Genomic DNA, 15,771 nt, shown 5'->3' on the forward strand with positions numbered 1-15,771 from the left:
CAAAACAAGCCAAAGGCTGCTCTCTTATTCAGAAACCAAGATGAAAATCAACAACAGCATTTGGTTTGTGGATATGAACATTCTAATACTAAACATATTCATTCGTGATGTACAGCAAAAATAAAAAAAAATCATCACTGTTACACTAAACCACTGTTTATGCAAGTAATCCATACTTTAATGGACTATGGGACAAAGCTTTAATAATCAAACTAATAATACAGGTCAATCCTGACTGACCTAGAGTGACCCCTGTGTTGATACGGTGCCGATGAATGTCTGTGGGTAAAGATGACTGCCTGGCTGTCACCTGCTGCTGAAGAGCTTCCACCTTGAAAGAAAAGAGCGATAAATATATCAACCAGATGCTTTTTATAATCTTTTATGAATCTATCTCATAAGTCACCTCCAATTTACCTGAGGTAAATATGTACTTTTTACACTCTTATAAAATAACAAATACAACATGCATTCTGTAAAATGTTAAAGCAATAGTGCAATAAAATTTTCCTACACAATTCTGCATCTTGCTCTACTTAGTGCAATATAAAACATGCCCTTCAGACATTCCTATTTTTGCACATCTCCAACCATACCTTCATGCTATCACCCTTCTCCACAAAACCCTTCATTTCATTTTCACACTTCAAACTCAGTCTTCACCTTCCTCATCTTCTCAACTAAATAATAACTTACGTTTTCATCCTCCATGCATCCATGTTATAACAGTCTTAGATCTCGATTCTTTACTTTTTAGTTCACCTGTCATGTATTTCATATGTAACTTATCAACACCCTTAATTTCTGCTTTATTCACTCATCTCTCTCCAAACTAAATTTCAAATAAGCCATTTCCACTGACTGTATTCCTTTGGAGAGTCTTCTTTTCTATTATGGTGAAAAATTTAGTCATGGAAAGACCTTCCACAAAAGGTATGCCATAAACAACACATAAGGGGCTAAGCAAATAAAAAGCTAAAAAGAGAAGAAACTATGTTTCAGAGAAAGTTGAAAATCTGCCTTATGAATTGACAATCATTGTTGTTGTCCCAAGAATGTAGCTATCATTGAAATGGGGCCCACAATTTCTGATATTACACATGAACAGATAGACAATACTGATCTTCTTCAATAGAGAACAGTCCTCATTACGATTTTTCTTAATGACCAGAGAGTGTCAAGAAGAACGACGTCCCACTTGCAAGAAGGAGGACCCAGGAAACATCTTTGGGAACAACAACATCAACAATCTTTAACAAAGGACAAGAAGATGAATATTAAAAGAAATTTTGCAAGATCAAAGAAAAAGATTTTAAATACTCGAGGCAGTTTATATTAAGGATACAGACCCCTTTATCATTAAAGTCAATACCTGGGGCACCCTTTCTCTGTTTGATGGACCACCAATAACTTCAAGAAACAAGAAAAGTAACTTGTGGAATAATTCAAAATTCCTGCTGGGATGAATACTTGCCATCTGCAATAACACACACACACACACACACACACACACACACACACACACACACACACACTGATCTGATAAATGATGACTTCAATCTCTAAATGATCGTGGTGCGAGGTTGCATGCATGTTTAGTGGTCAAATTATGTTTGTAGTGTCAACATGGCCACTCTGTACTCTGTACTTTATATTGTAATAGTTGTAATCTTAGCTTTCTTTTGTGCAATTGATATTGGAAAAAGAAATCCAAAATTTTGTTTTAAACAAAGCAATATTAAGCTATACTATGGGTTAGTTTTGTGACATGTAAGGTGGAAAACAGAGATGTGATATTCCATAATTCCAAAGAAGAAAGAAGAAGAGCTGGAAAGTTTGAAAGTCACACAAAAAATAATAAACAACAAATATGATGACTTATTCAATAAATGATCTTTAAAATCCTTAAGTAATCTATCTAATCATCTACTCTATATCTCTGATACCCATTCCCTCTAGGAACTCCCTAAAACGGGTGACCATGGCAAAAGAGTCTCCATAGCTGGTAAAATCCACTGCCATTTCTTAGCCATTAGAGTCTCACCCTTAACAGGCCACTTACAAAGGACAACTCAGGTGCAATGTTTCTAGAGGCTCCTACCTAATGTTCCTACCAACTGCTTTACCAAATTTCCCGACCTAATGTTCCTGCCTAATGTTCCAACCTACTACTTCTGCCTAATGCTCTTACCTACTACTTCTACCAAATGTGTCTACCCAATGCTCCTGCCTAATGTTCTTACCTTCTACTTTTACCCATTGCTCCTACCATTTTGTAAAAAGTTCGAGCTATTACAAAGTTCTCACTCTAGGAAAATCTAGAGTTACAAAGAATGGGTTGAGTGAGTTGAGTGCAAAGAATGAAATCTGTAAGTTAAGTGTTGCTAAGTGTTACATGTGAAAAAGAGAGACTGCATGTCTGTGGATACAATACCAGTAGTCCAAGTGTGGGTGAGGTAGAAAGAAAAGACAACTACCTGGGTTAGAAGAGAGCAACTTGACAACCACAGGAGTGCGGACTTACTAACCTCCTGATATCAAGGTGAGTAACATGCATCCCTGGTCGGTAGCTGCCTACCAACTACTACCTAATATAAACTATATCAAAAACAATATATGAGGTATTGTGGTTTGTGATCACAATGCTAATATATATGCATAATTACTTTATGCACAAAGATGAGTTTATAATTCTTTAAAAAGAAAAACTTGCCTGAACATGAACAAATCATTTCAAATTACATGGTCAAAAATTTGTTATATTCATTATACTTATATCATATGAGCAAGCAGCTCTGAAATACTAAATTTCCAATTAATCTACTCAAAGCAAAACATCAATTGCATGAACTTACTTGCAGTCTCATATAAGCAAAGGATGCCTGATGAATGGCTGTTATCCAAGAGTCCCTTTCACTCTGACATAACGCTGCACAATGCTGTGTCCCTCCTTCAAACACTGCAAAACAGTTTTACTTTCTAGGTGTTTGTAAAAAAACACAGACTAAAAAACAAATCCTAATTCATGCAACATCTCTCACAACCATAACGTGTAATCAATGGAGTCACTGTCATTTAAATACATAAAAATTCTCTTAAAAACTAAAAACCTATCAATAACACATAGAGACAGAGTAGAGAGAAAACTATGCATGTTTGTCCTGTACTTCTTTGTGGATACCTTATGGAGTGTTTTTTTTTTTTTTTGGGGGGAGGCTTCACCCCTCACAGCTTTAGCTGAGCCCATGCTATAGTGATAAAAGTGGTGGGACTGAAAAGCTATAAATCCTGCCTTCTAGTATTAACTTTCTAAAAGAGGAACAAGAGAACCTTCATGAAGATTTCTCCTCTAAGGATCAGTCATCTGTTGCTGCCACTACTCCAGTGAAGTGGAGAAAGATAAGCAAGTATAGAAACATTTCATACTCTTTAAATTGATATGTTTTTCCAATCTAAGAGAGATAACATTAAGAACAAATTCATTACAACATACAATAAATATGCTCCTAAAAGCAAATATAACAAATTTACAAACCACAAAAACTGTGTACTTAGAACAACATACAATAAATATGCTCTTAAAAGCAAATATAACAAATTTACAAACCACAAAAACTGTGTACTTAGAACAATAACTGGCTGCCTAGCAACCACAAATACTCAATCCCTTCACAATGTAACAAAAACCCTCCCAGTAGAGTTCCACCTTAACATGTTTGGCACTCAGTTCTATGCAACAGCACTAGACCCCTCCCATCCAAACCCCACTAATAATAACCACTAACCCTCAAATAGATACAAAATGCTTACCTCTGCCTCAGTAACCTCCACTCACAGATCCCCCCACCCCCAGTCCCAACAAATACAACACTGACAAAACAAAGACACGATGAAATAACCCAACAAGCATTAAACAACCAACCTCCCACCTCAGTCCTAAACTTCAACTCACCACTAATACACATATCAGAAGCCATACTCCCAATACAAACAAGAATCACACTTTCATGTCTACGCTCTGCATATCACCCATTCCCACAACACTAAAAACACTTTCAACGTATCCCAAGACCCTTCACGTCCACAATGCAACTACTACAACAACAACATTAAACAATTACATCACAGTTGCCCTACACTTTCCCCAAATAAATATACACATAACTACACTTTATGACCAGTGGTCTTGCCCAGTGGATATGGCTGGCTTCCTGAGCACTGCAGAAGCCCTACAGAAGACAGGAGTCTCCTGGAGCAGGAAGGAAAGGTAAAATAAGGTATATATATCTTATCTTACTTCATAAAGCAAATTCTTTTGTTTCTATTTGCAAGAGGGAAGAGCACATAATGAAACAAATTCTAGGAGAAATGTAATACTTACACAAATCTTGCAGCACTTTCTCTACTTGTATTATGAAAGTCCAGTACATGTTGTGTGTGTATATAAATGCAGATAAAATATACAAATATAATGCAAAGTTTTTTAAATGCTTATTTTGCTTTAAAAAATGAGGAAACAATTAAGATTAGCTTTGTTAGCCTTTACTCTAGAATTTGGGTTTACTACCTTGCACAACCTGTAAATAATACAACATATCATTTCAATGGATTAAACCAGGGCATGTGAAGCATCTGGGGTAAACCATGGAAAGCTTTGTGGGGCCTGGATGTGGAAAGGGAACTGTGGTTACAGTGCATTATACATAACAGCTAGAGACTGAGTGTGAACGAATGTGGCCTTTGTTGTCTTTTCCTAGTGCTACCTCGCACACATGCGAGGGAGGGGGTTTTCATTTCATGTGTGGCAGGGTGGCGACGGGAATGAATAAGGGCAGACAGTATGAAATATGCACGTGTATAAATGTATATATCTGTGTGTGTGTGTATATATATATATATGTGGCGAGGTGGCGATGGGAATGAATAAAGGCAGACAGTGTGAATTGTGTGCATGGGTATATATGTATGTGTCTGTGTGTGTATATATATGTGTACATTGAGATGTATAGGTATGTATATTTGCATGTGTGGACGTGTATGTATATACATGTGTATGGGGGCTGCCTAGAACACAATACTATCCTCAAAGTACAAAACCTCCCATACCACCTTAATTGGCACCATCTATGAAACAGCCTAACACCTCGCATCCAACCCATATAACATACCCTCTAGATACAATCTCACTGCTCGATCACTCACAGATACCCCCCAGAACAATACAACCTGACAAACAAGCACGATGAATAACCACAAGCATTAACAACACTCCAACCTCGACCTAAATTCAACAGAATACAATATCAGAAGTACCCAATCAAACAGAAGTCACATTTATGTCTATTCATGATACCATTCCAACACTAAAAACTTTCAGGTACAAGACCTCAATCACATGCAATACTACACACAAATAACAGATTTACATCACAGTGCCAACACTCGGCAAATAAATTAAATATACATTAGGGAGTGGTCTGCCCATGATAGCTGTCCTGAGCACTGCAAACCTAGAAGCAGAGCTCTGAGCAGGGAAAGTCAAATAGGTATGTGAGTGCTTAATTACTATGGGGCCGAAAATTTGTTTGTGAAGAGGGAAGCACATATCGAAAAAATTATAGGGAATGTTATAGAAATCGTTCCACACATTCTTATTGTATTTGAAGGCGGTATTGGATGTGTAAAAATGCAGATAAAATAGTACAATTAATGCAAATTTTTAAATGTTATTGCATAAAAGTGAGGATAGATTAGATTAGCTTTGTAATACTTAGAATGAGGATTTTGACACAACGTAAAAAAAGCAACTTTTAAGGATAAACAGGCAGTGTAGCAATAGGTAAACTGGAAGCTTGGGGCTGATGTGAGAAGAACTGTACAGGGATATTATACGAAACGTGAGGAGCAAGGAGAACGATGTAGGACATTTGGAGGTGTCAAATGATGACAAAATGTAGGAGGGGTTTCATTCATGTGGAGGGTGAAGGGGAATGAATAGCGACAGTTGAATATGACTGTGTATATATGTATACGTTGTCGTGATAATATATATCAGGAGGGTTGGGCCATTTCTTTCGTCTGTTTCCTTGCGCTACCTCGCAAACACGGGAGACAGCGACAAAGCAAAATAAAAAATAATAAAATATAATATATATATATATATATATATATATATATATATATATATATATATATATATATATATATATATATGTATACGGTGAGATGTATAGATATGTATATGTGCTGTGTGTGGACGTGTATGTGGGTGGGTTGGGCCATTCTTTCGTCTGTTTCCTTGCGCTACCTTGCTAACACAGGAGACAGCGACAAAGTATAATAATATCATTTCCAACAAAACTGTATAATAACTTTATAAAATGAGCTTTCATAAAATATTACCATAACATTCACAAGCTTACCAAGATTAAATGCAAAAGGGGCCTCAGTTGATTCATCAAGTATCACCTGGCAATTTTCTAATACTATAACTCCAGCAGGCTCTGACCAGTGATCCCTTGATTTGAAGTAAAAAAGGAGGTTGCCACGGAGACGACACCATCTCTCAGTGCTCACTGTCAAGAGAAACCCAAGAGTAAATTATAGTAACTTATATCAAAGATAAAAATGAGAACAAACACATGAACATTATTACAATTTTAGATACTTAGAATGTGAAGAAACCAAAAAACATGAGTTAACAAATCATAAAGCAAAACTATGCATTAAGGAGTGAAATTCATTAACAGAGCTAAAAGCGGGCAGTTTTTCCTTAACTAATCTAGCTATAACAAAAATGCATTAATCTTTATAAGCAAAAAAAGATTCTGACAAGAGCCACTGGATGACACCATATCCCCCAACTCTAAAATACAACAGGCCAAAATGAATGCTATGCTACAGCATATTAGAAAAAAAAGAAAAAAAAAAAGGCTTCAACAAATTTAATATCCAGTATAATCTAACAAGCCTGAGATCACAAACTGTTGTTCAGAATGTGCAAAAGGACACAAACTCTAATTTGAAATAAACTCTCTTTGAAACTTAAAATAACACAACAAAGCTAAAGATCAGTGGATGCAGTCCACCTTAGCAAGGTTATGGATGCTTAACTAAATATCATCATATTTGAGCTAGAGGCTGATAATAACAGTAAGCAAATTTTGGTTAAATTCCAACATGACTTTGCAAAAGGAGCATATGAAAATGAAAATACAAAACAAATCAATGAGTTTCATTCAATCTGTATGTCTGAGATGAGGACTAAGTAAGTGATCTCACCAAAGCTGATTTAAGCTAATGTTGTAAGTCAATATGTAGTGACTAATGTTTAAGAAAATCACAAAATAATGAGTGCACGAGCACAATAAAATTCAATCTGTATGCATGAATCAAGGGCCAAGAAAATCAGTAACTCAAAATGCATGGTAAAAACTCTATGACCAAGCAAACCATGGATCATAAACTAACTCTGCTTCCTAAATATATATGAATACAATGACATAAATGGCTTCATCTTCATACTGCTCATCATTTCTATAATCCTGCATAATTTTCATGATGCAGCTTGACTGTGGAAGATGTGGACTTGTGGCAATGGATGCAGCATGGCTTGCCCCTGTACCACACACACACAAACACACCCACAGTCATCAGTTAGCAGGAGTACTGCATACTTGCTCACAAATGTACACATAACGTTTTCACAAAAAAAGAATATCAGAAGTCTGTCAGTGGACTGCATGACAATTCATTACCTTGAGTGAAACAAAAATAAACCACTGAACACAATATTGAATCTTGTAAGTTTCACCATCAGCGAGCTGTGTCATCAGCCAGCATTTGAGTGTAACAGAGTACTCTCTGACCTATCCCCTACCATGGGGCCCTGAACAGCAGTGGCACAAGCGAAGATGATAGTATGGCAATAATAAGGATAAGGCAGTGAGAGATAGTTTGATGAGGAGGGCTGTGAGAGTAAAAGGGATGGGGAGGGGGAGATTTATGAAAAGACTTGTATATGTGGCAGGTGATGGTAAGGGGTGATTGTATTGAACAGTTACTGATAGGGTGGATACTACATGGGAGAGATGATGGAAAAGAAGGTCAGGAGAGGGATGATGAAAAGGGGGTGATCCTTTGTATAAACAATGCAACTGCTTGGAGGAAAAGAAGTTTTGAAATCTAAACAGGACTTCCAATTTCTCAAGAGGCAGACTTAGCTACTTCCATAATGTTTCTTTCCTCTCGTAACCACCAGTCCCTTAAGTTCCTTTCTTTTCTTCCCTTAGCACTCTCTTAGCCTCCTGTCCTTCAAATTCATATTCCTTTCCTCCCTTACCCTCTATGCCTTTATGCTCCTTTTCCTTTCCTTCATTAGCCTCTCTCCTGATATACACATTATTTACGATCCTAGTCCAGGACCAAAGGTTTGATGCTGAATTAAGACCAAGTGAGAACCAATGAGGTCCAGTCCCTATTTCCTTGTCTTTTGCTTAGTTCATGTCTGTAAGCTGCATCTTTCGATTTCTTTCCATGTTCTGTATTAAGTTTCAGGTAAAATAACTATTTACTATATGCCATAACTTACATTTCCTACATATACCAAAAAGAATGTTTTAAATTTTTTGTACAAGCAGTGCACAGAGCTTGTCACTGCTTTTTGATAATTTGGCTGGTATGTATGCCTTGTATTCCAGAGGCCTAATTACTTTTTGAATCCATGTACTGTTCTTAAAACTGTTTGAATTAATCTTTCTGCTGATTATTTTTCTAGTTTTTAACCTGCTACCACATTAATAATCAGTTTAGTAATTTCATCATCACTGGAAGCTGCTAATGTACCAATAATTGTATTACTTATAACAGCAAGGTCATCCTAAGTCATCTCTACCAAAGAAGATATAAACCTTTCTGATTCATGTATAGTCTTAATATTCATTTATCTTATTATACTTGATCGCTATTTCCCACATCAGCAAGGTAGCACCAGGAAACAGATGAAGAGTGGCCCATCCACACACACACACACATACATACATATTTTTCTTTCAAACTATTCGCCATTTCCCGCATTAGCAAGGTAGCGTTAAGAACAGAGGACTGGGCCTCTGAGGGAATATCCTCACCTGGCCCCCTTCTCTGTTCCTTCTTTTGGAAAACTAGAAAAAAACAAGAGGGGATATTTCCAGCCCCCTGCTCCCTCCCCTTTTAGTCGCCTTCTACGACACGCAGGGAATACGTGGGAAGTATTCTTTCTCCCCTATCCCCAGGGATAATACATACATATATATATATATATATATATATATATATATATATATATATATATATATATATATATATATATATATATTATCCCTGGGGATAGGGGATTAAGAATACTTCCCACGTATTCCCTGCGTGTCGTAGAAGGCGACTAAAAGGGGAGGGAGCGGGGGGCTGGAAATCCTCCCCTCTCGTTTTTTTTTTTTTTTTTTTTTTTTTTTTTTTTTTTTTTTATATATTTTCCAAAAGAAGGAACAGAGAATTGGGCCAGGTGAGGGTATTCCCTCAAAGGCCCAGTCCTCTGTTCTTAATGCTACCTCGCTAACACGGGAAATGGCGAATAGTTTAAAAGAAAGAAAAATATATATATATATATATATATATATATATATATATATTTTTTTTTTTCTTTTTTTTTTTTTCTTTTTTGCCGCTGTCTCCCGCGTTTGCGAGGTAGCGCAAGGAAACAGACGAAAGAAATGGCCCAACCCACCCCCATACACATGTATATACATACGTCCACACACGCATATATACATACCTACACAGCTTTCCATGGTTTACTCCAGACGCTTCACATGCCTTGATTCAATCCACTGACAGCACGTCAACCCCGGTATACCACATCGATCCAATTCACTCTATTCCTTGCCCTCCTTTCACCCTCCTGCATGTTCAGGCCCCGATCACACAAAATCTTTTTCACTCCATCTTTCCACCTCCAATTTGGTCTCCCACTTCTCCTCGTTCCCTCCACCTCCGATACATATATCCTCTTGGTCAATCTTTCCTCACTCATTCTCTCCATGTGCCCCAACCATTTCAAAACACCCTCTTCTGCTCTCTCAACCACGCTCTTTTTATTTCCACACATCTCTCTTACCATTACGTTACTTACTCGATCAAACCACCTCACACCACACATTGTCCTCAAACATCTCATTTCCAGCACATCCATCCTCCTGCGCACAACTCTATCCATAGCCCACGCCTCGCAACCATATAACATTGTTGGAACCACTATTCCTTCAAACATACCCATTTTTGCTTTCCGAGATAATGTTCTCGACTTCCACACATTCTTCAAGGCTCCCAGAATTTTCGCCCCCTCCCCCACCCTATGATCCACTTCCGCTTCCATGGTTCCATCCGCTGCCAGATCCACTCCCAGATATCTAAAACACTTTACTTCCTCCAGTTTTTCTCCATTCAAACATATATATATATATATATATATATATATATATATATATATATATATATATATATATATATATATATATCTTTTTTTTTTTTTTTCTGTCTCCCGCGTTTGCGAGGTAGCGCAAGGAAACAGACGAAAGAAAATGGCCCAACCCACCCCCATACACATGTATATACATACGTCCACACACGCATATATACATACCTACACAGCTTTCCATGGTTTACTCCAGACGCTTCACATGCCTTGATTCAATCCACTGACAGCACGTCAACCCCGGTATACCACATCGCTCCAATTCACTCTATTCCTTGCCCTCCTTTCACCCTCCTGCATGTTCAGGCCCCGATCACACAAAATCTTTTTCACTCCATCTTTCCACCTCCAATTTGGTCTCCCTCTTCTCCTCGTTCCCTCCAACTCCGACACATATATCCTCTTGGTCAATCTTTCCTCACTCATTCTCTCCATGTGACCAAACCATTTCAAAACACCCTCTTCTGCTCTCTCAACCACGCTCTTTTTATTTCCACACATCTCTCTTACCCTTACGTTACTTACTCAATCAAACCACCTCACACCACACATTGTCCTCAAACATCTCATTTCCAGCACATCCATCCTCCTGCGCACAACTCTATCCATAGTCCACGGCCTCGCAACCATACAACATTGTTGGAACCACTATTCCTTCAAACATACCCATTTTTGCTTTCCGAGATAATGTTCTCGACTTCCACACATTCTTCAAGGCTCCCAGAATTTTCGCCCCCTCCCCCACCCTATGATCCACTTCCGCTTCCATGTTTCCATCCGCTGCCAGATCCACTCCTAGATATCTAAAACACTTCACTTCCTCCAGTTTTTCTCCATTCAAACTCACCTCCCAATTGACTTGACCCTCAACCCTACTGTACCTAATAACCTTGCTCTTATTCACATTTACTCTTAACTTTCTTCTTTCACACACTTTACCAAACTCAGTCACCAGCTTCTGCAGTTTCTCACATGAATCAGCCACCTTCTACGACACGTGAGGAATGCGTGGAAAATATTCTTTCTCCCCTATCCCCAGGGTCTGGGGTAAACCATGGAAAGTTCTGTGGGGCCTGCATGTGGAAAGGGAGCTGTGATTTCAGGTGCATTATACATGACAGCTAGAGACTGAGTGTGAACAAATGTGGCCATTGTTGTCTTTTCCTAGTGCTACCTTGCGCACATGCGGGGGGGAGGGAGTTGTTATCTCATGTGTGGCGGGGTGGTGATGGGAATGAATGAAGGCAGACAGTATGAATTATGTACGTGTATATATGTATATGTCTGTGTGAGTATATATATGTATACGTTGAGATGTATAGGTATGTATATTTGTGTGTGTGGACATGTATGTATATACATGTGTATATACATGGTGGATGTGCTGGAAATGAGATGTTTGAGGACAATACGTGGTGTGAGGTGGTTTAATCGAGTAAGTAATGAAAGGGTAAGAAAATGTGTGGTAATAAAAAGAGTGTGATTGAGAGAGCAGAAGAGGGTGTTTTGAAATGGTTTGGTCACATGGAGAGAATGAGTGAGGAAAGATTGACAAAGATGATATATGTGTCAGAGGTGGAGGGAACGAGGAGAAGTGGGAGACCAAACTGGAGGTGGAAAGATGGAGTGAAAAAGATTTTGAGTGACTGGGGCCTGAACATGCAGGAGGGTGAAAGGCGAGCAAGGAACAGAGTGAATTGGAACGATGTGGTATATCGGGGTCGATGTGCTGTCAATGGATTGAACCAGGGCATGTGAAGCATCTGGGGTAAACCATGGAAAGTTCTGTGGGGCCTGGATGTGGAAAGGGAGCTGTGGTTTCTGTGCATTATACATGACAGCTAGAGACTGAGTGTGAACGAATGTGGCCTTTGTTGTCTTTTCCTAGCGCCACCTCACGCACATGCGGGGGGGAAGGGGTTGTCATTTCATGTGTGGCAGGGTGGCGACGGGAATGAATAAGGGCAGACAATATGAATCATGTACATGTGCATATATGTATATGTCTGTGTGTATATATATATATGTATACGTTGAGATGTATGGGTATGTATATGTGTGTGTGGACGTGTATGTATGTACATGTGTATGTGGGTGGGTTGGGCCATTCTTTCGTCTGTTTCCTTGCACTACCTCGCTAACGCAGGAGACAGCGACAAAGTATAATAAATAAATATATAATTTTTTTTTCATACTTTTCTATCCAGTCTTATGGCATCATATTTGTTCTGGCTGACACTACAGTAGGTGAGCAATTATCATCTTGTTGGGGAGACAGTAATCTTTATGTGACCTGAACACTTGGTGAATCATTTTCTTTTCCTTTTTTACTGCATACGAGCGTTAATCAATGTTTGAAATTCATACACTGTAAATAAACATATTCATTCACCCATGTTTATACTTCCATACTATTCTGCCTAATGCCAACTTCCCATACTCATTTATCACTGTGTTATATTACAGCCACTTGAGTTCACTGCCACCCTGACTTGGATGGGATCTCGGTAACTCTAGGTGATGTAGAAGTCTTCTGCCCATATATGTTACTTCTAACATAGAGCACTTAATTATTCTAGATGACTCCACCTTTACATCAGGCCTTACATCATATATGCTTTGTAATGGAGATGAAAATTAAACCAATAGTATGACATTACATCCTGCCCAGTCTCGCTTAATTATTCTAGATGACTCCACCTTTACATCAGGCCTTACATCATATATGCTTTGTAATGGAGATGAAAATTAAACCAATAGTATGACATTACATCCTCCCCAGTCTCGCTTAATTATTCTAGATGACTCCACCTTTACATCAGGCCTTGCATCATATATGCTTTGTAATGAAGACACATGAAAATCAAACCAATAGGATGACATTACATCCTACCCAGTCCTGCTTCCCCTTGTCACATAGTTACATTAGCTAAGCACCTCCCCAATAGCTGTGTATGTAAGTGAACAAAACCTATTCAACAACTAGTCCTCTGTCAAGCATTATGCATTTTGAATTTAAAGGAAAAAAAAATTCAGTGGTCCAACTCACAGCTGATGAGTTTGTCTAAACTTTTAACCATTAAACTAATGCTAATTAAAGCAAAACTTTTAAGCCAAGGACCAAAATAACAAGTGCTTGTCAACAATGCCCTCACTATAAGTCTGCCATAGTTCTGTCATGAGTTCTAACACATACCTTAACCCTTTAGCTAAATATGTCCATTCATCAAAACTTCTTGTATTCAAAACACCTTCATCAAAGACTAGGACGTAAATTTATTTCACTACAAAAATTGATTTACCTGGAGAACTAATGGCATTCCAAAACAGTTTTCTTAAAATTTGAGGGCAATCTGAGTAGTTTATACCTAAACGCCAACAAGATTCTGAGCAATATCACTCAAGTCTGAGGGCATTCTGATTAAATAGTACATAACACAAAGAGACTGTTATCTGAAATTAATTCATGAATTCATATTTGCTTAGTTTAAGCATATCAGGTATGTCTATATTTACTTATTAATCATCCTCATCTGAACAACATGTATGCTAATATTCATGATAATGAACTCTAAAGAGAAAGTAACCTTTGCACATATATAAATCTTATTTTATGATATAAAACTTTCATTATACCAACAAAGTGAAATTCAAAGTAGTAATTCACTAACATATCTGAGTCAGGTTAAAGAGTGTGACTCTCTACTAGTATCTTTCCAGGATTAAGTTATTCTAAATCAAAGTTATTCTATTAATAGACTCCATTTATTAAGGCTATTTGTTTCTTTGCATGAGGTAATTCCTAAGACTAGATCATTCTACATATTGCCATTTTAAAAAGTTATTAGTCTGTATACTTTAAAAAACAGCACTTCAAATCATTTTTTCTAGACTGTGCCATTATATTGCTAGCTTGTTTGAATTATAAGACTGACCAATTATTTCACTAAATTGTTCATGTCAGATTAAAGGACAGCTACTGAACAATGAAAATGTTCAAATCACATCATAAACATTTGCCATGATAAAACTAGAAAGTGCTCATAACTAATTACTTAACCCCTTCTACATCACTAAGCCACTTAGATCATATATCTTAAAGCCATCTTAATATTACTGATGTGTTCTTAAGTGACTGCAGGGCCACGTTATAGAATCTAAAAAAAAAAAAAAAAAGCTGTTTAAATAAGGTTAAAACTTCTATAAAGCTATTACATCATTAAACTGATTCAACTAATCCTAAGCAGTAAAAATTATGACATTCAAATCTATAATATGCTGAGAATACTGAGCATTAAAATGTCTGATATGCTGTAAAATCTGATGAACATTCAAATCTCTATTAAGCTGCAAAAATTAACAAGCCTATATATTTCTATGCTTCAATATGTAATAAACATAAATATTACTACTAAGCTGTAAAAGTGTAAAAACTAATGAACTAACTACTAAGCTGTAAAAACTAAAAACTAATGAACTTTTAAATTAGCAATATTAAGCTATATGGATTACTAAACATTCAATTATACCACTATGCTGCAAAATTCACTCATTATTTTCATTCATAACTAAGCTCAAAAATCTTTAAATAAAAAAATTCTAAAACGAACATATTCAAAATCTAGGAAATGTAAAACCACTGAATTTACTTATTTCTATAATGTCTCAAAAATATTTCTGAACACACTTATATTTAAAATGTTGCATTTCACTGTAAATCTGAATATATATATATATATATATATATTTTTTTTTTTTTTTTTTGCTTTGTCGCTGTCTCCCGCGTTTGCGAGGTAGCGCAAGGAAACAGACGAAAGAAATGGCCCAACCCACCCCCATACACATGTATATACATACATCCACACACGCAAATATACATACCTACACAGCTTTCCATGGTTTACCCCAGACGCTTCACATGCCCTGATTCAATCCACTGACAGCACGTCAACCCCGGTATACCACATCGCTCCAATTCACTCTATTCCTTGCCCTCCTTTCACCCTCCTGCATGTTCAGGCCCCGATCACACAAAATCTTTTCCACTCCATCTTTCCACCTCCAATTTGGTCTCCCTCTTCTCCTTGTTCCCTCCACCTCCGACACATATATCCTCTTGGTCAATCTTTCCTCACTCATTCTCTCCATGTGCCCAAACCATTTCAAAACACCCTCTTCTGCTCTCTCAACCACGCTCTTTTTATTTCCACACATCTCTCTTACCCTTACGTTACTCACTCGATCAAACCACCTCACACCACACA

The 15,771-nt window shown here is 37.4% G+C and overlaps 1 protein-coding gene across 5 annotated transcripts in view; it reads right to left on the reverse strand.

Moving 5' to 3' along the window:
- LOC139749000 (inositol polyphosphate-4-phosphatase type I A) overlaps nt 1–15,771 on the reverse strand; it is a 229,840-nt gene that overhangs the window by 58,704 nt on the left and 155,365 nt on the right. For all 5 annotated transcript variants that reach the window (XM_071662368.1, XM_071662367.1, XM_071662366.1 and 2 more), the window contains 3 exons: nt 6,423–6,575; nt 2,856–2,959; nt 241–331 (listed from right to left, as the gene is read on the reverse strand). In XM_071662368.1, the coding sequence (XP_071518469.1) occupies nt 241–331; nt 2,856–2,959; nt 6,423–6,575 (348 nt within the window). The remainder of the gene's footprint in view (nt 1–240; nt 332–2,855; nt 2,960–6,422; nt 6,576–15,771) is intronic.

This window comes from Panulirus ornatus, chromosome 6 (assembly GCF_036320965.1).
Source record: "Panulirus ornatus isolate Po-2019 chromosome 6, ASM3632096v1, whole genome shotgun sequence".
Classification (NCBI taxonomy): Eukaryota; Metazoa; Arthropoda; class Malacostraca; order Decapoda; family Palinuridae; genus Panulirus; species Panulirus ornatus.